The 26,401-nt window shown below is 32.8% G+C and overlaps 1 protein-coding gene across 6 annotated transcripts in view; it reads right to left on the bottom strand.

The window, feature by feature from the left end:
* LOC129218440 (E3 ubiquitin-protein ligase TRIP12-like) overlaps positions 1 to 26,401 on the bottom strand; it is a 246,296-nt gene that overhangs the window by 42,235 nt on the left and 177,660 nt on the right. For all 6 annotated transcript variants that reach the window (XM_054852706.1, XM_054852710.1, XM_054852708.1 and 3 more), the window contains 2 exons: positions 16,368 to 16,534; positions 469 to 620 (listed from right to left, as the gene is read on the bottom strand). In XM_054852706.1, coding sequence (XP_054708681.1) covers positions 469 to 620; positions 16,368 to 16,534 — 319 coding nt within the window. The remainder of the gene's footprint in view (positions 1 to 468; positions 621 to 16,367; positions 16,535 to 26,401) is intronic.

Below are 26,401 nucleotides of genomic sequence, written 5' to 3'. Positions count from 1 at the left end.
TACCATGTTATCTTTATTTTAAAGTAGATTAAAACACTTCATAGTAAAGTTTATTCAATTACCCAATTTTTAAATCAAAAAAAAAAAAAAAAATATTTACATAATGCCTAATTTTGATAAATACTTGATATATCATACAAGTTTTAATATTACAAAATACATTAATTTTTGGGCACATACAACTCAAATATCCAAATGGTGAGTGGAAGAACTATGAATAACTTTTAGCAGAGAAGAAAGTTAGAAATTATAATTGCACGCTGCCATAATTTACTCAAATAAAACATATTCCATTCAAATTTGTGCTATATTCCATTAACTTGACCAGGGGTACGTACAGTGATAAAAAATGGAGTGGGGAGGGGGGGGGGGAAGGAGTGATGTAACAGATAGCTATATTAAAACATAATGCAATGTAATCAGCAATGCATTATGACAAGTAAAACATTTATTCACAATTAAACTTACTTGATACAAGAATCCCCAATAAGTGCTCAATGAATGGATAACTCTTAGCAAGCAAATGACTTCTAATGAAGGATCTTGAACTGTAACAGTGTCTGGAAGATTTGGGACTAAAAACAATGACAGAGGAGAACCAACTTCTGGAATTGAGCCATCTAACAAGAAAACATTATTACAAGCTAAAGAAATAATATACAGTCTGAAAATTTTGTATACATGTTTTAACGCCAAATTTCGACTTATGAGAGGAGTCTTGGAACTTGTATAAGTCGGGATTCGACTATATATGCAAATTATATTACCCATACTGCCGTGCTAAGCGCAAAAGTGGTATCTGCAGCTGAGTTCAAAATGAGAACTTCCCGTTTAAAGTTGTGTGGCCCCATGTATTTGTTTCAGATGAAATTTTTTTAGAATTTTTTTAAAAAATACTTCCCACCGACAAATGACCATAAAACATTGTATTTGGATAAAATATGTGAAAAAGAACCATTTGGTGACAATAACTCAATTTTGACAAAAAGCAAAAAAACCACTTTTGTGCTTAGCACGGCAGCACACAACAACTTGCACTATCAAAGTTAGATAGTATTTTAATATACAAGGAGGGAGTGGGGAGAGGAAATTACATCAGAATTTAAGCATGAGAAATTTATCACTTTTTGCTGAAAATTTCAATTAAAACTTCCTGAAAAGTTTAAGAAATTCATTTTTTCAATTTTTCCGGAGCGAAAATAAACCCCTTCAGAAAAAACGTTTTTTTTTTCCGTTTTCCCCTAAATTGTTCTGTTTTTTTCTGACTATTTTCATCTCTAATAATAGCTGACATTTTGGCTTAATAAAACATACAAACGATAACTGGCAACCAGAACATACAACGGCAGAATGATCTAAATTTAAGTATTGTAACAAATGCTACAACTCAATTATTTTACATACCTCAAATTAAAATTATTATTATACCAAGAAAAACTTTATCAACTTTCTTTAATAAGAACAAAACGCATTCAATCAGAAAAAAAAATCTGAGCTTTTCAATAGCAATAAAGTTTGTCTGAGCAAACTACAAAACAAAAAAATAAAACAAAATAAATAGAATTATTCTATTTATTTACTTTTATATTTTGTTTTGACTACATTTTTTATTTATAGTTAGCCAAATTTAGCTTATCTTAAATCCTAGTTCTTACAATGCATTGGACACAAAATAATTTTCATCTTTTTGTTTTTAGAACACTGAGGAGAAAAATGAAGTACAGTGAAACCCCTCTATTACGGACACTAACGGGACAAACTTTTTTGTCCGTAAGAGAGGGGTGTCCGCTTTACAGAGGTTTTTTTAAATTTAATTAACTTTAGTTATTTGTTTATGTTTTTTGAAATCTTAAATGAAATATGTGTGAATTCTACTCTTTCATATGCATAGATTTTTTTTAATTTACTAGTTTTTACCAACATATACATAATAAACAATTATTTTATCAGGTTAAATTCAAATATTACAGTTTTGCACACTCAAAGAGATTTAAATAACAGGTTCGCATAAAAATTACATACCTAATTTGTACTTTTAAAAAATTGTTCGATTGATGTCTGTTGATATGTTTTGATCGATGAAAGTCTTTCATTTTCGAAATGTATCTTAAGTGCTTGTACCAAGTCTAGTCCTTTAGGATCGTTGTGTTTAATTGAAAATTCCCTGAGTCCATCTAATACGCTTAAAGCTTCGTTAACATTTTTAATTGTTTTAACGTCTTCTTTTACGGACAGTTCATCTTCATCCTCAACTGTATGATCTTCGTTAATTTCGCGCACTATGCTTGCAATTTCTGTTTCGCTTTCTTCAGTGAAAACTTGGTCGTCGATGGGAGCATAGTCTTCAGCGGTCACATTTGTGAACCCTGCTTGTTGCATTAACGACTGCAAATCGGATCCATCATTGTCACAATCAACTTCGTTGTCAATTTCCTCTGTGGCAGATCCTTTTTTGAATCCAACGCGATTAAAGCAACTTACTATTGTTTCTTTTTTAACTTCCTTCCATGCGTGCTTAACCCAGCTGATTGCATCTAACACATCAATTGTTTTGGACAATTCGCTACTTGTTTTAGTTTCTTCCATTTTATTGATTAAATGCTTCATAACTAGTTGTCTGTATTGAATTTTAAATGCTTGAATTATCCCAGCATCCATAGGTTGGCATTTCGATGTTGTGTTTGCTGGCAAGAAGACTATTTCTATATTTTTCAAGTGAAAGTCTTTGGGATGGGAGGGCGCGTTGTCCATAAAAATAACAATATGCCTTTTTTCTCTCCCCAACTTCTTATCAAAAGTTACAAACCAATCAGATATGACACTGGTTGTCATCCACGCTCTTCTATTTGAATACCAGTCTACAGGTAATTTTTTTATATCCAGTCCTTTAAAACACCGAGGTCTGGCTGCTTTTCCGATGACAACTGTTTTAATTTTGTACCATCCATGCTGGCACCCAACAAAACTGTTAAGCGTTCTTTGGAGATTTTGCCACCAGAGCAGTTTTCTTTCCGTAAAGTTAAGGTTTTATCTGGCAGAGCTCTATAAAACAAATCAATGTTATGTCTCATCAATGTTATAAATGTCACATGGCTCGTAATTTTCAATCAAACTAGACACTTTCTCAAACCATTTCTCGCAAACGTCAGCATCCACATCCATGGATTCACCACATATTTTTTTAAAAACGATATCATGTCTCGTTCGAAAACGATCTAACCATCCATTGGAAGCTTTGAAATTTTCTATACCCATTTCAGTAGCTGCTTCTTTCGCCTTTTCTTGTAAAATAGGGCCAGAAATCGGAATATTTTTGCTTCTTGCGGATACAAAACATTTAAACACAATTTCATCCACTGCAAGGGCATTACTTTTAGGAAAATCTTTTTTCTTCTCTTGGTTTCCATTTATGAACCATTCTTTCTTAAACTTCTCTTTTCCTTTTAATATACAGCAAATTTGTGTGCGTCCCACACCAAACTTTTCAGCAATGTTCCGTATTTTAATTTTATTTTTTTCTGGAGCCATTTCAATGAGAACGATGAAACAACCAGGGCTGTGGAGTCGGAGTCGAAGAGTCGGAGTCGGATAGATTTTGGAGTAAAGGAGTCGGAGTCGGAGTTGTTCAAAAACATGCCGACTCCGACTCCAGGCTTCTTATTTTCTTTCCTTTTCACTGATTCTTCTTGCATTTTTTAAAAACTGACTACCAATTGGTTCGATTACATGTATAAAAAGATACTAATGTGAAAATAACAGCCGTTATGGCAATCAGCTAGCTTGAGTGCTTACCGAACTTTCTGTAGCCGTCCCCTAGTTTGCTTGCTTTTGAACTTAACTAATAGCAACTGTCAGCAAACGATTTTGTTGCCTAACATTTTCAATTAATCACTTTCAAATAAAAATAGAAATACAGTGTTTTGTTCGATCTCAGTTATAAAATAGTAAAAGAAATGTAACAAATTAGTAAGTCGAGGCCCGTAGCTAAGGTTAAAACGTTTAAGGGTGATCGGCAAATTCATAAAAGTTATGCCGCGAAAGCACGAATCCAAAAGATCCGATGAAATAATCTCATGTTTTTTTTTTCTTTTTTAAGACTCTTTCTATAAGCTTGGTTCTCACTAAAAAGTATGGAACAAAATAAGTGTAAATGATTTCTTGATTACAACACTCAATAATAGCAGTTAATCTTAAAATCTTCATATTAAGGTTAATTCTAAAGCAGCCAATAAAATTTAAATTAAAAATTTAGCGAAGAAGAAATATAGGTATAGTAAAAGCTATTCGTATAAATTTGTATACCCTCGTATTTTGTGTAAAATTAGCTCCTGACGTATATGTGCCCTATTTTCGCTGAAATTTTATTGATGAAATATAATTTAAAATATATTCGCGAAAATTTTCAGAATTAAAATATTTATATATTTTTTATTTTTTTTATAAACTCTGAAATTAACTTGTGGTGTCATCTACCAGATGGGTGTCACCCGGGGCAACCATGCCCTCTCAAGAACTGGGATTTAGAAAAAAAGTTTTTTTTCTCTCAAGTTACAGCTTTCAAAAATTGAAAGCACACGATTTGATCAATATCAATTTGTTAAACATTAAAGGGGGGGAGGCAAATTACAGATAATCCTTTTCAAATTTTTTAAAAGGGATTTTTAAGTCATCTCACTTTTTAACTCGTAACTATTGGAAAATTTGATTTTTAAATTGAATTTCTAACGTTGTATGCGTCTTAGGTTTACAATAAAAAACAAAATGCGAAATTTTCATAAAAAGGAATTAATATTTAAATCTCTTTTTAGAGGTTTCTCCCCTTCCCCTGAAGGGAGAGAGGGAGTTGAAAAAATGAAATTGAAAATATAAAATAAATACGGAGTCGGAGTCGGAGTCGGGCGTTTCAAAATCCAGGAGTCGGAGTCGGGGTCGGAGTCGGCCATTTTCCTTCCGACTCCGCAGCCCTGGAAACAACTGAATGCTTTTACCCTTAAGTTTACTTTATGATATTGCATTGGCTTTACTTTTACTCTCTATAAAATATTTTTGTTAGATGGCGCGTCAACTCGGCTCCACTTAGACACAACACGCCTGCTTGTTAGTCATCTGAAAAGGAACAAGGCAACGGGGGAGGGTGGGGGTATACAGACAGAAACTTGCAGAATAATCATTTTCTCTTTTCTTTTCTTTTATTTTTGACGATTTGATGATGTTTTTTGGAATGAAAAATGCATTTCGGTGTCAAGCTGAAAATTTTTTGCTACGCAGTAGATGCAAAGTAAAATTGCAAAGAAATATTTTTTTTATCTCCGTATAAGCTGGTCGACTTTGCATTAAATGAAGCCTTTCAATGGAGTAGCTATTTAATTCTCAAGTTTTAAATACTGTCCGCAAAAAAGGATATATCAATGTAAATGACTTCGAAAAGGGTGTCCGTGTCCGTATTTGAGGGTGTCCGTACGAGAGAGGTTCCTTATACATTAGGTTTAATGTGTCTCTGCCGGGGAATTAAAAACTGTCCGCATAAGAGGGGTGTCCGCATTAAAGGGGTGTCCGTTAGGAGGGGTTTCACTGTATTTAATAGGTTGAATGTTCATGTTATACAGGGAAACTAAACTTTCGAGCTGAAGACAAGACATTTTTTCGTAATGTTTCATAAAAACAAAGTAAAAACTTATTAGAGTTATTATCATACATTTTTAACAGTGCATTAAACAAAAATGAAATTCTATCTTTTAAAATTTGTGATATATTAAAACCGCGTAGCATTAAATTCGAGTTTTGTAATGTGTTATAATAATCTCAAATGTGGTACTGAGTAATATCAAAAAAGTGTTTTAAAAGTATCTTTTTATACGAGGGACGCCTGTATATAGTTTTTAAATATTATGCGATTCAAGAATGCTACTGTATGAAAGCTGCAGATTTGGCAAATTTTTGCAATACAGATAGCTGTTGTCAATTAGTGAGTAACTAAAGTCAAATTAAAAAAATTAATTTGAATTCTTAAATTTTGAATTCAAATTATTTTTTTCGCAATCACGAGTTGCGACAGGACCCTACTCATTGGTTGCTACTCTACTCACTTGTTTCTAGACACGGCTCATGTCCCTCCAAGTCTACCCTCCTGTTGAACGGAGACGTGTGTATTAGTTGTGTATGTGTAGACTTTTGTGTGTGCGTAGACCTGTGTGTATGCACGTTGGCGTGTGCGTATGTGTGTGAGTGCGTATGTGTATGAGCGTGCGTGTGTCTAGGACATGGACGCCACCGACCAGGAGCGGCTACCGGAGGACGGAGCCGCGCCTGCGGGTGGCGGTGGTGGTTGAAAAAGGCACGGAACATCAAAGACGGTCAAATGAGAACAATAAGCAATCGTGATTGCTCAAAAAAAAAAAAAAAAAAAGTTAATTGAAAAGTTTTCAAGATGTAAAAGGATTAAAATCCTAAACACTGCAGAAAATTTTCAGCAAAGCAGGAGCTAGATGTTGACAAGCTTCAAGAAAAAAGTTTAAAAAAGATTAAGTTATTCATTGCGAAAGTTCAGTTAAATGAAGTCTTAAATATGTTGGTTCTTTAAATGCACTAAATCTGACAGATGTTTCAAACAAAAAAAAAAAGGTCCTAGGATAATCTGATTTCTGGAGTACAAAAATAAATTAAAGAAACTTAGTAAAAAATGGTGGCAAAAACATTTGACAATTTTTTAAAATCTACCCATATTAAAAAAAAAACCTAGGGGGCTGCGCCCCTAGCTTGTTTTGATTGCCAATCCCTATTTGCCACCTACGGTGGCTCAATGACGCCTGAGGTAGGTGACAATTGATGATTTTAATGCTTTTGAGCATGTCAGGACATCACTGGAGCTTTGTCCCCTTAAGGTTTGGAGGGGCAAGACAGAGTGGAATTGTTTCCTCTGGATGTTCTGTACCAACGGTACTGGTATTGACTTGGTAAACATTACCCGTTTGGAGGAGATAGGGTTTCACACACACACACAGAGACAAGCACAGGTTTTAATAGTTTAGATAACAAAATTTAAGGACTAAAGATGCATTTTAACTCTTTTTCAAGCACTTGAAAATGAAACTTTATTTAAAGCAGCTGTCAACTTTTTTTAACCGTTTAACCGCCGAACTATTGACGGAAGATCAAATTTGAGTAATTTTTTGAAATCATGTCTATTTATGTCTAGTAAATACAGAAATAAAATAAAATTTCCAGAAAAAAATTTTTGACTATGTTTTTCAGTGTGTTCCATTTTTGGAACATTGGCGCTTTGCATGAAGTTTTTTTTCTTCTTTTTTTTCAGAGATTTTTTTTAAACTGAGAGGTTTTGAATGCATTTTTTATCTTAGCATACTTTATTACGGAAAAAATAATATTTTTAATTGCATTTATGTACATACCAGAATTCAGAAAATCCAATACAGAAATATCTAATGACCATGATATGAAAGGAAGCATTGCTGGTGAAGTCATTTGTCGCAATGGAAACATTTTTTAGTAGTATTTTTTTTTTTTTTTTGCACACCGCACAACCTCCTTGGGATGCAGATACAATATAATGTTCGTCAGACATTCTTGATTGTTTATGTAAATGACAACGAGGCCCTGGATGACTTTCCACTCGTACTTTTCTTCTTAGGAGGTGAGTTGTTATTTCTCTTCGGAACTCTAAATGCTTCATCTTGACTTCGTGTAACTCACAATGAAGTAACCAACTAGCTACAACTGAAATATTCAGAGCATTACTAAAAAGATTCCACCGCCATTTTTTACTTTACAAATGAGGTCTGTAGCTCCCTAAAAGTGTATCTAAGACGTCCACACCCCCCATTCCTTCATTGTATCTCTTGATAAGATGAGGTTGTGGCACATCTATCTTGCATTTCTGCATTTTTGCGTCTTCTAGAATGTCTTCTTCCTCAGTGATATTGCCTGATTCATCAGGGGGTAATTGGCATATATCTACATCTGGCAAATTCGAATCTGACAATGTCTCTAAATAAGCCACAGCTTGTTCTACAGTAAGAAATCTTGTAGACATTTTTTAACAGTTATGAACAGTTGGTATACGTCAAACAGAATTTTGTTTCGCTCGAAAACAAAGCTAGCGAACTATTGAACTGTATTTATAATATGAAGAATAAAACGCTCACTAATATTATTTTTTTATTATCACGTGACAATGCAGCTGTCCGAGCTGGTGTGGATTCGGAACCATATAGTCTGTCAAACAGCAGACTGTTATTATTTTCTTTGCTAACGAAACGTCATATCCTTTCAAAATATAAACTTACTTGGTTTTGCCAACACCTACATCAGAGTACATTCAAAATGAGAAGAAAAAAGAAACATATATTACGAAAAATGAAATTTCCCCTTTGAAGTCGAACGATTTACTTCTTGGAAATTTGACTCCCTAAAAGCGCCAATGTTCCAAAATTGGAACATGCTATTTTCAAGGGGTACATCTTTTGGAAATATCATTGTACATTTCTACAAGCATTTTAAAATCATACACTGAAGTATTTTTCACAACTATAATAAATATCATCACATTTTCTGAAAAAGCCAATTTTTGGTAAATTTTATAAGAAAAAGTTGCAAAAAGCTAAAAAAACACTCATCTTTGAAAAATCGCAATAAATAATTGAAAATATATAAACAATTAATTAGGAAATCAAAAAATACTTTGAAATAAGATTAAACTGTGTTTAAAAAAACTTTTTTATTTTAACGTTATTTCTTGGGAAAATTTTCAGTTAAATATGATGTTCCATTTTTGGAACATTGGCGGGTAAATGGTTAAAGCATTCAAACTTTGCAAGAGCAATCAACACAAATGATAAATGCTTTTAAACTAAAAAAATGGGCAACTTCCAATAAATATTAAAAAATGTTGACTTGTAGAAAAAAATTTAAAATTTGTTGAAAAGCAATGAAATGTACATACAAATGAAGAATAATTAATATAAATCATTGGTTGATTTACAATGTTTGAAGAAAAATTAGATTATAATATATCACGAAAACAGAGATCAAAAACAATAAAATGTTTGTTTTAAAGAAAAATCTTTAATACTTCAAAAATTCCACACTTATTTGAACTGGATAAAAAGATCCAAAATCTTAAATAGTGCTAGTTTATTATGTTCTCTTAAGGCTGCTCTTCAGTGAGGGAAAACATTGAAGTTAGGTGTAAATGGCTTTCTTCCGTGAACGACAGGAGTGAACCTCAATCAAGTGATTGACACTTCAACGGCCAATGGAGTGGACGGTAATGGATGTAAGGCAGGAACACGTGACCTGTCACAGCTGTCATTGTTCTGGAGGGAAAGGATCCCCTAAATGACCCCATCATGAAAAGCAATCAAAGAAATTAGCTGGAGGCCAAAACCCCACTTGAACAGTACCGAAGCGAAGGTTGAACAGAACAGAAAATAAAGTCAGTACCAAAGGGTCTGCGGTAATTTTTGAAACAAAGTTTTGTTTTTTGGATATGCGTTCCCAGATTTTATATTCATGAAAAATTGATGAATGAAATGAAAATTTATCATAAATTAAACAGGAAAAACAATTTTTTCTTATTTTTTTTCTAAACGATGTTCTCAATTACCACGTCCGAATCTTATTTCGTTCATAAAGCTAATTCGTTTCTCATCTGAAGTTTAATTAAAGAATGCAATTTTTTGCGTTAGGATATGATTATATATAAAAAAGGAAAACATAAGAGGTATAAGCTTAGTGTAAAACTGTGGTGTAGTCTCGGAAAAAAAGGGTGAGAGGTGAGGAGGGATGATTACATATCGGTTATCGGATAATTACAGTCAAGTGGTGGAACAATGCTGATTTTATTTTTAATTATTGGGAGGACGGCAGAAATGGCGTAATCAGAAAACAATTTCTGATTAGGATATGGTTACATTTCAAAGGGGGGGGGGGGGTTCCCGCTATTTTTAGTATATATATATATATATATATATATATATATATATATATATATATATATATATATATATATATATATATATATATATAAGTAGCGTAACTTCAAATTTTCGGCCCCACCATAAAATCTGAATTTGGGCCCCCTATTAAAAATCGTATTAATGTAATTTGCAGTGCTTTTTTTTGTCGGCACCATTTTTTTTTTCAAACAAACACACACACATATATTATATATATATACATATAGAGAGAGAGGGGGGGGGGAAGGGGGATTGAGATTTTAGTTTCGAAAGGAATCATTACCTACAGAAATCCGGATAACTCGTTGCAATGAGGAGAAATAGAATAACCAATAGGGTTGACATTCCATGTCAAGTGATCCAAAATTTGGGAAATTTTTTCCCTCACCCTTTTGTATTTCTTTGAAATTTGGCTCATCGATTGTACCCTTTGAGGTAATCAAAAGTCCAAATTTTTAGATTTTTATCTCTATTATTTTTTTATTTATGACACTTTGATTTTTCGAAAAACCCGCTTTTTTTCATGGATGCTTGAACATAAAATGGACGATAACTCAGCATCAAATATAGATAGAAAGATTTGGTAAAAAGCATTTTAAAGTACATTAGTTGCTGTTTAATGGGATATGCAACATGACTAATTTCAAAAAAAATTTAATTTTTAAAAAATGAAATTTAAATTTTAAATTTAAATTTCTCAAAAAAGGTATAATGAATTTTTTTAAAAAAATTCTCAAAAATTTGTGTGTATTTTATTTTCATTTGGGCAAAGTTTCAAGTTGGGATCTCAATGGGATCATATTTTTATGAATTTTTAAATAAAATTTGACTTATGAAATAATGACATTTTTCAAATTCCAACTAGTTAAATATGGGGTTCTCTCACTGGGGATGGTCTAGTAAGTAGTAATTGATCATAACTATGCTTGAAATGAGCTGACGTGAATTTGTAAATTGGCAAGCCCCCCCCCCCACCACTTTTATTTATTTTTTTTTCAAAACGATTTTCAAAATGTAAAAAATAAATAAATGAATAAAAAACCAAAATGAATAGTAAACTTATTAAAAATTGGTAAATAATCTTCTTTAAAGTAAGAAAAAGACCCCTTCCCCCGGGCCACCACTTTTATTATTTTTTTCCAAAACTATTTTTAAAATGTAAAAAATAAATAAATAAATAGAATAAAACAAAATGAATAGAAAACATAATAAAAGTTGGTAAATGTTCTTCTTTAAAGCAAGACAAAGTACATTACCCCCCCCCCCCTCACATTCACTCACACATACGATTAACACTATACTAGTATCACGCTTCACCTGATGCTTTTTTTTTTCAGACCAAGTGTTTCTTTTTCAGTCCGAACTTCACAAAGTGTACTTGATTATTTCACTATCTGATAAGGAAAGTTATGATTCATTTCGTCCCTTACCTCTGCACCAACTTTCAAATTTGGATGGAGGAAAGAAAGTTTTCCCCAAGATCACAGCAAAATAGGAGTGTTTCCCCCCATGTTGTTTCATTCTTTTTACACCAAACTAAAAATAAATCTAAGTATCAGGTCATATGTCTGTCCACATAAAACTCTTTCAACAACATTTGGAGTGCAGCTGTTTTTTCTTTTCTTTAATGCTAGTTTTCTTTTAATTTCACTTGTAAACGAGAGCAATGCAGCGAGATCTATTTATACATATATTAAAAGCAGTTATATATCAAACAAATTTTGCTAATTTGAGCATAACCTTCCATGTTGTTATGTTTCATTCCAGATTGCCCCCCTCCCCCTACCGTCTCAGTTTCCGAAAGAAAAAAAAGCTGCAAATGAGTTCAGTTTTTCTGACTTATTTTTTATGACCCCCCCCCCCCCCCCCATTTATAAGCTTTAGTCACTACTGTTTAGCAGCGTGCGTCCCAGTTTATTATGGTTATAACTCTTACGTGCCGGCTTTTTTTTAAATACAGTTTTGAAAAAAAAAAAAAAAAAAGATAAAAAGTGGTTGTGTGGCGGAGGGGGGGGGGGGGGGCGTACTAATCTACAAAGTCATGTCAGTTCATTTCAAGCATAGTCATGATCAATTACTACTTACTAGACCATCTCCAGTAAAAGAACCCCATATTTAACTAGTTAGAATCTGAAAAATGTCATTATTTCATAAGTCAAATTTTATTTAAAAATTCATAAAAATATGATCCCATTGAGATCCCAACTTGAAAATTTGCACAAATAAAGATAAAATACACACAAATTTTTGAGAATTTTTTTTAAAAAATTCATTATACCTTTTCTGAGAAATATAAATTTAAAATTTAAATTTCATTTTTTTAAAATTAAATTTTTTTTGAAATTAGTCATGTTGCATATCCCATTAAACAGCAACTAATGTACTTTAAAATGCTTTTTACCAAATCTTTCTATCTATATTTGATGCTGAGTTATCGTCCATTTTATGTTCAAGCATCCATGAAAAAAAGCGGGTTTTTCGAAAAATCAAAGTGTCATATATAAAAAAATAATAGAGATAAAAATCTAAAAATTTGGACTTTTGATTACCTCAAAGGGTACAATCGATGAGCCAAATTTCAAAGAAATACAAAAAGGTGAGGAAAAAACTTTGGATCACTTGACATGGAATGACCCAATATGAATTTAATTGTAAATATAACATTTGTACAGAAATAGGAGTTTGGAGTTTCTAAAGTTCTACTGAAGTTCCAGTTTGAAAAACGGAATTTCAGATTATATGTGGCAAAAGGAAGGTACAGGGCCCTTCGTCGTAATTTTTTCAAAATTGAAGTTTTAAAAACGACTTTGCAACCCATTTTTTGTGACGCAATGGAAAGGGATCAGTGACTCTCTGCCACAAATATTTTGGTATGGGAGCTCGAAAACGCAATTTTAAAAGACCTTCGATGATGCTGAAAACACGGATTTCGGAGGTTATCCCAGGAAATTTATCGAAATTGAACTTCTAAAAATGCAATAGACCACCTTTGATGACGTTAGGTGAAAGGATAAGGTTCAGAACTTTCCCTCACAATTTTTCGAATTTCCAAAATAGTGATTTTAAACGCTCGTCAGTGATGTTAGGAGGATGGAAGGTTCGGGGGTCTTAACCGTAAATTTTTCGAAAGTTTTTACACACATGATTGGGAATCACCTTTGGGGGAAGGAGTCAGGGACTCTTACGAAAATATCTCAATATTAAATTTCTAAAAACGTAATTTTAGACAAAATTGTAAGCCATCTTTAAAGTGCATCTTTGAACTTTGATTTCGAAAAATTAAGGGGCAAAGTTTCGAACCCCCTTATTTCTTCTCCTAACTTCATCGAAAGTTTGAAAATGCTTCTAAAAATGCATTTTTAAGATATTATGTAAACGCGAGCTGTTCAAAGATGAAACTTCCGGAAAATTCGGAGAAGGAGGTTTTTCAGTAAGTTTCCGAAATTGAAGTTTAAAAAGACAATAGGATGTCTTTGGTGAAGTAAAAAGAAATTATTTAGTTTTAGGATCCCTTCTTTCCCACCTTCATGGCTAAGGCCCTATTTTTTATTTATTTTGAAAAAATATATAAGAGGGCCTGTTTACTGAAGAGGCCAATTAGGCCGTAGCCTAGAGCCCTGCTATTTGTAGTCTCCAAAAGGCAAAAACAGTTTTAGCAAATGACAAGAATTGTAATGTTTGGCTACAAAAGGGAGCAAAAAAAGTTTGGCCCTACAATCTGATATTTTAATCCAATAGCCTCCAATACCCCAAGCCAATAAGTTCTGGCACCCTAGAGGGGGCCTAGAACCAACATAAGCATTCAAAACTAAGTTTAATTAGATTGAGTAAAAACAAAGTTCAAAAATTTTCGGACCCCTTCCGATTCCATCACCCCCCCCCCCCTCCCAATACAGATCCTACCCAAAAACTTCTCTTGGCTGTCTTTTTCTGTGCTCCGGTACAGTCAGGACTTTTTTCCCCCTTCTTTCAATGGCAGGTGGCCTAGGGAGGGTATGATACTTTTTGCACTGTGCCAAGGTTTGGTTTTCGCGCAGGGAAGTTGGTCCTTGGGCCCCCTTCTCTCTACTCAGGGCCTGTGTACTGAAAAGGCCAAATAGGCCGTGACTTAGAGCCCCATCTGTTCGGGGGCCTCGAATGGCTATAACTGTTTTAGCAAATAGCAAAAATTGTTGCAAAGTAGTTGGTAAGTCTTTTATTGAAGTGTATTTACGAAGCACGCAGTTATATGATGTTTGAGAACATTTGAAAATACATTTCGTGGGTGGAATTACACAAGCAACAGGCAATTACTTGCAATAATGTACTTAAATTAAAAATAAAAGCTGCAGTTTACTTGCAGTACACTTGGAACAACGAATTATTGAAATGCAAAATGTTAGGAGGAATAGAATAACTTTTTTAAACTTTTTTGATTTTTTTTCTTCTTAGGTATTTTTTTTCTAATTGTTTTCAATTTTTGGTTACATTAGTTATACATTGTTTTCTGAGATTCAAAATAGTAATGATACATGATCAATGTGTACATACCTTGTTAAGAATGTTTTACGAGTTTGGCTTGAGAAATTATTTTCAAAAATGTTTGTGTAGCTGTGGAAAGCATTTTATGTGTTTACATTTGTAGTAACATAGTATAATATAGACAAAAATGATTCCAAATATCTCGTAAGTATCTGGAATATGGTTTTGGAACCCTGTTTTTTTAGAAATGGTTGCATTATTTCGAACAAAGTCTCAAAAGAGTGCTGGAAATATTTTGCCAGATTTTTTATGGAGCAAAATGTCAAACAGTACCTACCACCTTTTTCAACGAAATTCATTTTTTCTCGAATTTTAAACAATCAAAGAATGGAAATTTTAAAAAAGCAAAAAGTACATGACACAGACAGAGGCTTGAAAAATACTCCGAAAAATATTTACATGAAAACTTCAAAGGAATTTGTAAGACCTTCATCCAATTTTCCCCGCAGGTTAACATTGGATGCGTAGGCTTTCAGACTCTTGGTGAAAAGCACCCTTAAATTTGCTTATAAAGTAGCATTAATATACATATTTATCTTTCTTTGGATGCACCAGCTCCATTGTTTATGCCTTCTTGATGTAATGAAAAGTAATGGGGGTAGTGCATCTCCAGAAATAGAAATATTCATTAATGCTAAATTATAAGCATACTTAAGATCATTATAATCTTAATAATAACCGTGAATAAATTTGAGTAACACGGAAAGGTTCTTCACTGAAGGTCTGCGATGCAGCTTTGCGCAAAATGCGATACTTCCTTTTTTTTTAAAATTTACAACGTGAAATTTTTTTTCAGATATAGGGCTTATAGGTGTGAGTCCTATACTCTAGTTTTATGCCAAAAAATAAGGGAAAAATTGTAAAACAAACCCCTAGAAAAAAGGATGGGTTTTGATGATTTTAAAAATATAATAAGTGGTAATACCCCCCATGAGTTAACCATTTTCCTCCATGTGTTCTTGCGTACAAACTTAGCACCTCTCTAGTCCCTCAGAAAAGTATTAATGTATAATATAACGATCCCTTCCCCTCCAAATAAAAACAATGGCTATGAAACTGTCAAAAACTGAAAAAAATTGCGGGCGACATTTCCAAAAAAGCGGGATGTGTGAATGGAAAAAGGTGGTCATATTTGGATTTAGGAGGTCATTTAGCACAAGAATTCGCAAGAATTATCTCAGAAGCACTCTTTAAAAACTATATCCTTTCTAAACACAAATAAAATCGTGAAGATGTTTCCAAGCATGTGGATTCACTTTCAAATGCACTCATTTATTCCTTCATTGAAAAACGCCTCCGGAAAAGAGGGGAGTAGTAAATGGAAACGGTCGTTTTCGCTGATGACTGTTAAAAACACCTCACCAGGTTTTTCCCCTCAAGAAAGGAGGGACCGTGAGAGGCGTGGCTTAGTAGAGGAATTGAGCTTTTTCGAAAATATTTCAGATGGTTGGAACCCCAATATTTTTTTTAAAAAGGTTGCATCGTTTCAAACTTAGTCTCAAAAGAGAGCTGGAAATATTTTGCGTGTTGGGGCGTTCTTAAAATTTCGGTAGCATGATTTGCAGATTTTTTACAGAGCGAAAGGTCCAACTGTACCTCGTTTTTGAAGAAATTCATTTTTTCTCGAATTTTAAAAAATTGAAGGATGGACGTATCAAAAAAGTAAAAAACTAAAAGACACAGACATAGGCTTGAAAAATACTCAGGAAAAAAATTGACCCGAAAACTTCCAAGGAATTTTGTAAAATAATATTCAACTTTCCCCGTAGGTTAGCATTGGATCTGAAGCTTTCAGACTCTCAGTGAAGAGCACCCTTAACAGTATTTTAAATTAAATATTTCTAAGTTTTACAATCAAATTTCAATATTTACCATTCCAAAAATCATCTGGTTTTTTCTTTGGTGATACAGTGGCTGATACGCTAGCCTTAGAGCGATGATTAGAATGACATGATGAAGGAATATGGTTTCTGGTCAATATTGCAGCTGCTTTACTTATAAAAGCAGACTCCCCTTCTTCAGCAGGTATTGGACGATACCTATAATAAGAAATGCCAGAAAAACTTAAATTTAAAGACGCCCAGTGATTCAATTCTTTCAAATTTCAAATCTTCTAAAATATTTTTGAAGAAAAACTGCAAATGTGATGATTATTTTTACATATAAAGAACATCTACATATCCAGTTTAATCTACATGATTGATATACCAGTCAACATTGGGGAAAAAAATAACGGATTTTATTAGCAGAATTTTTGGTCTAAGTGTACAGTTGATGCACGTTAAAAAGTATAAATATAAACCTGCATAGAAAATCATATTTTTATAACTGTTAATCATAATTACTACTTAACTTTAAGCAGAAATATTATCATCCTAATTATATATATATATATATATATATATAATCATTAATTAATTTCTTCATTTAGAATATTTACATGTTAGGAATATAAGCAGCAGAGTAGGCTTAGGATTTAAAAAATTGTATCATCGTGCTGATCTTATATTTCCAGAAAAATTGCAGCTCATCAACACGAAATTTTTTTGCTTTTCATCAGAAAGGAATCGACAAATGGAGAGGGTTTACTTTCTTTTTACTTTTTGGAAAATTTGCTTACATTTTGTATTACCATGAGGAATGAATAGGATTCCTAATATAACATATGCTATATTATGGGCGTTTTACATATTACTTATTTTCAGGCATACAATTCATACCCACAATAAGTCTATCTCTTCCATTAGAACCATTAGAAGGACTTCTGAAACTTCAGTTATCTGAACTAATGCAAATTCAGACTGAAGTACGTCGAACTATTCATGGAAAGTAGTCATGCAGCAAAAAAAAAAAAAAAAAAAAAAATAAGAGTAGAGAGAAAGCCATGAAATTGCCAAAACTTTTAACAGACTGTAAAAACAAAAATTGCTTAAGCCTTACCATAAATATTTTGTCTACTTCCTTAAAAAAAATGAAAAGAGCATTAATTAACCACCTTGCAGTTCTTGACGAGATATCTCGTCCATTTAACATGTAATCCTGGGACTGTCCAATCACAAGGGGGTTAAAAGTTTCATCAAAATACAAGACTATAGGCAGAGCCTGATTACCAAATAAACCAAGTAGGCTGTAGCCTAGTGCTTACGCTTTTTAGGGACCTCTACACAGCTGAAATTATTTTAGCCAATGGCTAAAATTGTAAGGTTTGACTAAGGTGAGGATCTTGAAAAAAGTGTTTGTCCTAGGGTCTCCTAGTATCCTAATCTGGCTCTGACTTTGGGTGCCAAATCTTTTCTTTTTTCATTGGACATGGAATGAATCAAAAACTAAAATAAAGTTAAGAATGTAACAAAATAAGAAATAAAATAACTTAGTATATGTTTCCATATATTAAACTGCTTTCCAGCTTTAAAAAACATTCAGGCAGGAGGCAAAAAGCTTGAAATGTTAAACAAGGCATGTAAGTTATGGAAAAGCAATCGCTTCATGGTGACATGTTTCCAAATCATTAGTTTTTGGTGGAAATTACTGCCACACTGTTACTGCTGAACTGTATTGCCATGTACTCAGCAGTAAAAGAAGTATTTCAGCTAAATATATTTAAAAAAAATTCTTGAAAAATACCAGAAGTTGGTAAAAAATATCGGTAATCAGGAGATAATTGCAAACTATGGGAGTCTCCATGAAGACATAGGAGATTTTGCAGGTACGGAATAATTTTAAGCTTAAAAAAAAATGAAATCTAAAGTTGAGAATATATATATATAGACACATACAGCAGAGTCACAAATGCCCCAGGTTCTATTTTGGTGCAAGATGCTTCATCATACTTTAAGATATATTTTTTAATAGCTACAAGAAATAAAAAAAAACTTGAATAAAATCTGAACAGAGAAATACTTTGTCATTGCAAAATTTTCCTAACTACACAAAACTAGGTAATAAAAGTGTTGAGAACAGCGTTAACAACATTTACCTAGTGATAAAAATTATTCATCAACTATAAAAGACAGAGGAAGAACTGTCTTTCAAGTAACAACTTGAGCTCAAAAATGACTGGAGATTAACACCGACTTGACACAAAAAATGATTACCAACCCTTAACTCTGTTTGTAATCAAAAAGGGAAGCACATAATTAGATGTTGTATGAGATGTACACATTGTTACCTTTCTATGACTAACCGTTTTTGTGTTATAAATGCATACAAACAAACTTATGGATGCACATAGACACAGAAGTCACACTAAAACTTGCAAAATGGATTTGGGGAAAGTCAAGGGAAAAAAAAAAACTTTCAGTCTACAACTTTACACACATAAACAAATATAGACACTAAAGAAAAAAACTGCTGAAAATTGGTTAAGAGATTACATCTTTAAGGAAAGAAAAATCAGTCTTCAAACTTTTAGATTAAGAACAAATCTTCAAATCATAAGAACAGAAAATATATTAAAAGAGGATAACTGTAGGCATGAGAGATGGGCCTGTTGAAAGGCCCATTAGGCACTGTTCAAGGCACTGACGAATGAAATAATTATCATAACAAGAGATGTCTGCAAGACAATATTAGAAAGGAATAAATTGTCCCTTAGGTGGCTTCATTGGTCCTTTTGTTTAGTTCTTGAGATTTTAAATAAATTAAAGCAAGTGGGATTTGGTCACACCTAAATCTTTCCATTTGTTCTCATTTAAAGAGATTTGTTCTTCAAGTTCCTCATCATTGAACAGACTTAACCATGGTATAGCTTTAAGATAATAGTTTCAGTTCCGACAACTGGCAGCACAAAATTAGAAAACTATTTTTTTATTTTAGGATAACTTGGACATAATATAAGGGTTGCCCAAATGAAAAGTGGACAAGACCAATGACATCAGAATGAATGATTCAATTAGAGCGTCACAGCACAAGTATATAGGGTGGTATGAAGTATGCATCTCAAATGCCATTCAGCAGTTGAACCTGTTTGCAGTAGAGGATATTGTACAAAAGGAAAGTCGTGATATCCATGGATGCGTTCAGATCAGAAAGCATGATAGTACGGTCAAGGGTGGCAAATGACATTAGATCTGCCGAGACCTGGCCAAGCAAACACCAATGATTCCATTGCCTTTGTTAATGAAGTGATCCAAGCTAATCCAAAGATTAGACCCGTGAAACCAGTGACAAACTTAACCTGAGTAAAGGAACAGTTCACACTATCATCTGAGGAAACCCAGACGATCCTACACAAATTTTCCAGTGTGAAGTTTGGGAGCACTCCTGTGTAGTTCAATCTTGTCAACCTGTGACTTCCACATCTTTGGGTCACTTAAGGGTCATTCTCCAAAAAAGTGTAACTAAGTCACACGTACTTTACAGTAAAAGCTTTAAAGAATAGTTCATTTAACAATACTTTTTACATTCCCCTTAAATGTATCCATTAAATCTGTCAACATTTTTTGAAAAAAAAATTTTTTCTTTAATATTTTTTTTTTTTTTGCTTCACAACATGTGAATTCTCACCTTTGTGGCAAGTCACACACACCTGGTGTAGCTCATAATGATGCTTAATAACTTGTTTAAATGAAACAATGAACTAATTTTTTATAACTTTTTCCTCACAAGTGTCTCAAACACTAAATGCTCAAGTGTATTTAAGTTTTTTTCCCTATTGTGATTTAATTCGTTTTAGTAGGCTAATGAGGTCTGTCACACAAAACATTCTCAGCTCCGTTACCTAAACTCAAAGTGCCATTCCTCATTAACACGTGGCAGTAATGACATCAATTTTTATTTTCCATGATACAACGGACCCCCCTTGTTTATTTTCAGCCATAGTTGAAGTTGTGAGATTTTTGTTAAAAAACAAGAAGATAGATTTTGCTTTAAAAACTTAGTGGAGTTATTCTGACTTCTCACCTCCGTGAACTTGAATTTCAGGGGTGTAAATTAATGTAAAAAAAAGAAGTGAACATGTTTTTATAAGCTTAACATGTAGAGATTGTATCAATGAAGAAAAACAATTTCCACTGAAAAGTGTATCTATTAGGCCTATATTAATGGCAAATTTCTCACCTCCATATATTTCACCTCCGTGACAGACCTTATCAATGTCATTATTTCTGAGGTGAAAATAAATGATGGAGGGGAAATACATCAATAATGGGCATTCAACCAAAATTATATATTGCCATTATATCCTCAAATTTACTCCATACTATTTTAAACATACATTTGAAATTGCTAATTAAGGCATACTTTAATTAAGAGAGCTTAATATTATATTCCCACTAATCATTAAAATAGCTGATTGTGCACCAATTAACGAAATTACTTTGATATTAAATTGGCCTCAATTTTTAAACATTAAAAGTTTATTTATTTATTTTTTTTCTGTCAACAAGGCATTTTACTATTTTTTTTATTTATGAGTAAAATAATTGGAACTTAGCTGAGGCATTGTTTATGGTTACTTCTAGTAGGTAACACTTTCATGAAAGAATGAAAAAAAAGAAAACAAAAAGTTTCGAAATGGAAAAATATTTGCATTTAAAAGTTACGTTTTCTGGAGAATAATCCTTAAGAGAGCATTACAGGCTAAATGTTTCCATTTGGAGGATGAAGTGAAAGAAGCCATGCAGGACTTCCTTAGGAATATCAATCAGCCCTGCTCAATCAGCCCTGATCTTTCTACAGGGAGGGCATCAACCTGCTGCTGCAATGCTGGGACTTGTGTGCTTCAACACCCATGACGATTTCTTTTGATTTACATTAAAAGTATTATTTTATTCAACTTGACCATTTTTCATTTGGGCAACCCTTATACTTTCTCCCACAAGTCCTTAAAAGTTTTGAAATATAATGAAAAACCACTAGAGGGTATAGCTAACATGAGTGGGTATAACTGATCATATCTAGAGAGAGCTCTCTTTTACAGTTCAAATGTTTTTTTTTATGAATTTCTCTTACAGGGGTGATTTTCCCATTTGTTCCACCACTCAAGAGCAGAGAGAAAAAAAAAAAAACTTTATGCATTTAAAAAAGGAATTTGAATAGTTAACAAAAGTACGATTGAATACCTCAGGGAAACTGAAGATAAATGATACTGTTTCAAAGTGCAAACCAAAAATTTTTAAATCTTAAAAAATTCCCATTTTTAATTTAAAAAATTGGGGTAATTTGAACAAGAAATCGAATCAGTAGATAAATCAAACTGTGTAGATCTGCCAATATGATCGATAAAGAGAGCAAAATACCACTTACCAATATTGTTTTGTTTAAAGAGGAAAACAAATCAGAAGGCTTTGAAATTGGTGTTGAATTGGGTTTGAAATCTATATATATAAAAATGAAAGTTTGTTTGTATGTCATCCATGAACTCAAAAACTACCCGGCAGATTTGGCTGAAACTTTCACCGTTTGTTATTTTTGGTACTGGGAATGTTTATAGACCAGTTCGAAAAAAATCCGATCGATAGTTCCTTTTTTATTCCAATTTAAGTCACAATCCATTGGGTAAATACGAATAAAATTATCGGCTGCAGAAATTAATTCACTTGAAAGATCTCATTGATAAGAAGTTAGCTGTTGCCATTTTTCTTGAGTTTGAACAAATAAATTCTTTCTTTATTGTTTTATGGCTTTTCATGCAACGGGGGGATTTAAAACTTTTCTATTTGATATTTTTAGCGATTGATTGATCTTGCAAACTGCGTGAGTACAAAATTTGAGTATAGTCACGGCTTCACTTGATACCTGGACCGATTATTATGAAAATTGCTATATATATGTATTTTTCCACGGAGAAGGTGCATAATATGCTCATTGAAGCCACTCCCCACCAAGTGGCACTGCAGTGTAGCAACTTCTGCCTGTTCAACCGATTGTCATGAAAATCAGTATAATGATGTATTTTTTTTGTTGGCGTAGCAACGCGCGTCGGGTACAGCTAGTACTTTATAGTTATCACCATGCCGGAAAGGAATTACGAAAACAAACTGTGCAACCATCGGCTTGAGTTATTAACCATTAATATGATAGAAATACAATATTCCTGATTAGCTTTCCAGGAATTAAAAATGTATGGAAATAGTTGTTTCATGAGACTCTCGTGAAGATTTGAAAACAATGTGAAACACTAATCAGAACATTTTGGTATCTTGCTATTCTTGATTTCCCTCTCTCCAATCTTAGGATAAGGTCGTAATGCTTTCAAGCAGCCATTCTCAACCTGTGGTCTAGCAGATCAGAATCGATCTGTAGGAAAATTTGACCAGTCCTCAGATTTTTGTTCTTCCACATAGAAAAAATATTTGATACTGAAAATATATAAATAAAATAATAACAGCATGTAACAATATTTTATACCATGTTTTTTACATTAATTTTCATAATTCTCCAAGATCTAAATTTTTTTTTATTTACTAATGTATAATTATTACAATAATTGATACTTATTGCTTATGCTTTCATTAAAAAATGTGTTCTTAAACACCAAGAAAAGATTTATTTATTATTGCTTTGTAAAAAAAACCCCTACATTATAGGTTGCAAATTGTTTTTTTCACAAAGTTTTAGCGGGCAATTTGCGAGCCGAAGGTTAAAAAAATAAGTAAATTAACAAATAAATAAAAAAACTAAACCGTCCGTGAATTTTTTTTAATAGCTATGCCGGTCCACAGGTGAAAAAAGGTTGAGAAATGCTGCTCTAAAGGCATATGCCAGTTTGGTTTAGATATAGCACTACAATATGCATATATGAAACTGTATTAGTGTATATATACTATTAGTATAAGGTGTGTAGAAATTAGAAAACTTTGCAGGAGCAAATAGTTAAACATTCTAACCGGGATGACCCTCACCACACTAACTTGGTTCAAAATACAGGATGAAAATGGCGTAGAGAATCCTTAAACTACAGAGAAAACAGCTAATTATTCTCTGGTGCTGATGTATACAGTTTCACTTTCTTCCAAGCAAGAGATTAAGCAAGAGAGGGGGTCTATTTGGTTGGAATATCATAAATACTCATTGTTTTCTTTGTATTGTTTACCATTCTGGAATGGTAGGCCATACTCATACACTCTTTAATGGGTCGTATTCACTTTGATCCTTAGGCTAAATCATAAAGTGAGGAGTGTTATCCCATTTGCTTTACAGTAATCAAGCCTTCTATCAGATAAAAGTCGTGATTGTTAAGTAAAAGAAACAGAGGTAATGCTGCATGCAGAATTATACTTGGAATTTTTTTCTTGTTGGTTTTTTTTCTTTTGAGTTTCTAATTTCATGAAAAAAACCAAGCATGTGCAGGATGTAAGCAAATACCAAAGATTGCCCAGATGTTTATGTAAGAAATTACAAGCTTAAACATAGTGCAACAAATGCAATTATTTCATTAAATTTGCATTTTACGTAATTTATGCTGCAATTGTTTAACAATCTTACTACTATTATATATGCAAAAGTTTGTCTGTATGGATGTATGGATGTTTGTTACTCTTTCACGCAAAAACTACTGAACGGATTTTGATGAAACTTTACAATAATATAGCTTATGCCTCAGAATAACACAATGGGTAGTTTTCGTCCCGTTATGGGGGGCAAAAACCCCCTTAGGGGGCAATATAACACAATTTTGGTATAAATTCTCTAATATGGGGATGAAAAAATACTTGCACATATTAACATTATATGTCCATCGCAAGCTCTGATTTTTCTGCTGAAGATGGCACCTGTTCGAAATTTCTAAGTAGAATAAAAATCGAGTTATGAGCTTTTTAGTTCCATGTTCAAAGGCTTTCCTCAACTCAATGCAGTATTTAGTGTATCATCTCAACTCCTTGTCGATAGCGACAATTGTTGTATTATTGTTTATCTTTGCTTTTCGTGACTATTCAAGGCTTTTCTCAAGTCAAATCTTGCACAAAGCAAGATTTTTGCACAAGATTGGCAAATAATACATATATTTGGCTGATTATTTTCCATTTTAATGCAACTTTGAGGCAATTAATATGTTTTTAAAAAAAAATATTTGTGTTGACTGGATATTTAATCGATCAGTAGGAATCTAGCCAAACTTTTTTTGTGAAATCATTTCAATAGCTAAGGCATTCGGCAATTTTTTCAACTCTCGCTGTTTGTGAAGCTAAAGAGTACGTAATACTGTTTTTCGGTTTTTACCATGTAACCAAATATGCCATTTCTTTAATATTTCTTTCTTTAAATTTGTTAAAACGTAAAATTATTCGCCAACTAAATCAAGAAAATCCATAAACACAGGGTTCATACTCTATTTGGATGAAAAAATTCCATGACTTTTCCAAGACTTTTTTATGACTTCAATGAAAATTTTCATGACCTCGTTACACGAAGAGAATAGCACTATTTAATCTCAAACTTGGTAATATTTGAAAATGAGCATTAGCAAAACATCCCACACGTTTTTTTTTTAAACAGGCAGAATGATATTGAATGGGAGGAACTACTTTGATATACCCCCCCCCCCAAATCGGAAATTTGGCGACTTTTTTTGTTTTTGTTGACACAAAACTTTGTTGCCACAAAAATTGTTGCCACAAAACTTTAAAAAAAACTCAAAAATGGTACAAAATACAAGAAAATACTTAATTTGGCAATAGCAAAAACCTAAAATCTGAAAAAACCTAAATTGGCAACACCAAAATAAGAAACAGGAACCCTAAAAAGTCCGTAGGAAATGCCAGATTTGGCGCGTAATTTTTGGGGGTGTATATCAAAGTTATACCGAATGGGACAAAGGTTGAATGAGTCATCATTAAGTTTCAATTAATTTGCTTCAAAAGTTACCTTTTAGTGTCAACAGTGCCTTTAATCATCCACATAACTTCACAGCATTTTGGTTCTTTAAAGTAAAGCCACATAGTTTAGTTCTTTATGTTTCCAAACCAGATCTTTTTTGAAAAAACATTCAGTAATGAATAAATCTTCTGATTCAAAAGTATATTTGTTTTGTTTACAAATTTGCATTTTCAAATGCATATAAATTAATAGGTACAGAAATTTCAGAACACGTTTAATTCCCGTCATTGAACGTAGCAGCGGGTCGCATGGATTAATTTTGCGTGCAGTATGTTGGGCACTACTGTTTTAGAGCATTCGAATTCCTCTTTTTCTGTATTCTGTCGCCTCACTTAATATCTATATTTTCTAAAACATTCAACAAATTAAGATAAACTCTGAAAAATTTAATAATAAAATTCTTACAAGTGATGGAATCGAACTCGCATGCAACTGAATTGCTTTTTTTGAGTGGGCGTTGTAAACTAAGAACGTGAGATTTTGCTACTACAGAATATGAAACATAAGAAGTGTTGAAAATAACAGAAAATTCAAAATAAATGATGTCCAGGCAGTAAAATCACATCGCAAAAAATGGCAAGCGGCTGCGACAGAAGTGGATGCAATGAGATTTCAAAACTCAGATTTGATTTTTGGATCGTTCAATTTTCCACTTTTAATAGCTTTTATGTCCTATACTGTTAAATCACTCAAGATTTCTAATGCTCCTTTAGTTACTGTTCCTTTCACTTTGTCCCGGACATTTTTCCATGACTTGAAATAAATTTCCATGACTTTCAATGAAAATTTCAATTTTCCATGACTTTTCCAGGTCTGAAATTCTGTTATTTTTTTCCATGACTTTTCAGGATTTCCATGACCCGTACGAACCCTGTAAACAGCACAATAACTTCCATTAATTTGTCTTTGCGCACATTTTCAAACAATTGACAAAGTTTTACTATTTATTGGAAACATTTCGGGTAGCAACATTTTATAATCACCAGAAGTATCTCAGTATTTGGCGACACTATTTCTTCGATGAAAATGAGTAACACACAGTTTTACAAAATAGGGAGGTAGAGCTTAATTTATGGTATCCCAATACA

Source organism: Uloborus diversus, chromosome 3 (genome assembly GCF_026930045.1).
Source record: "Uloborus diversus isolate 005 chromosome 3, Udiv.v.3.1, whole genome shotgun sequence".
Lineage (NCBI taxonomy): Eukaryota > Metazoa > Arthropoda > Arachnida > Araneae > Uloboridae > Uloborus > Uloborus diversus.
The sequence above is the reverse complement of the archived record's forward strand: the minus strand, read 5'-3'. Positions and strand labels throughout refer to the sequence as shown.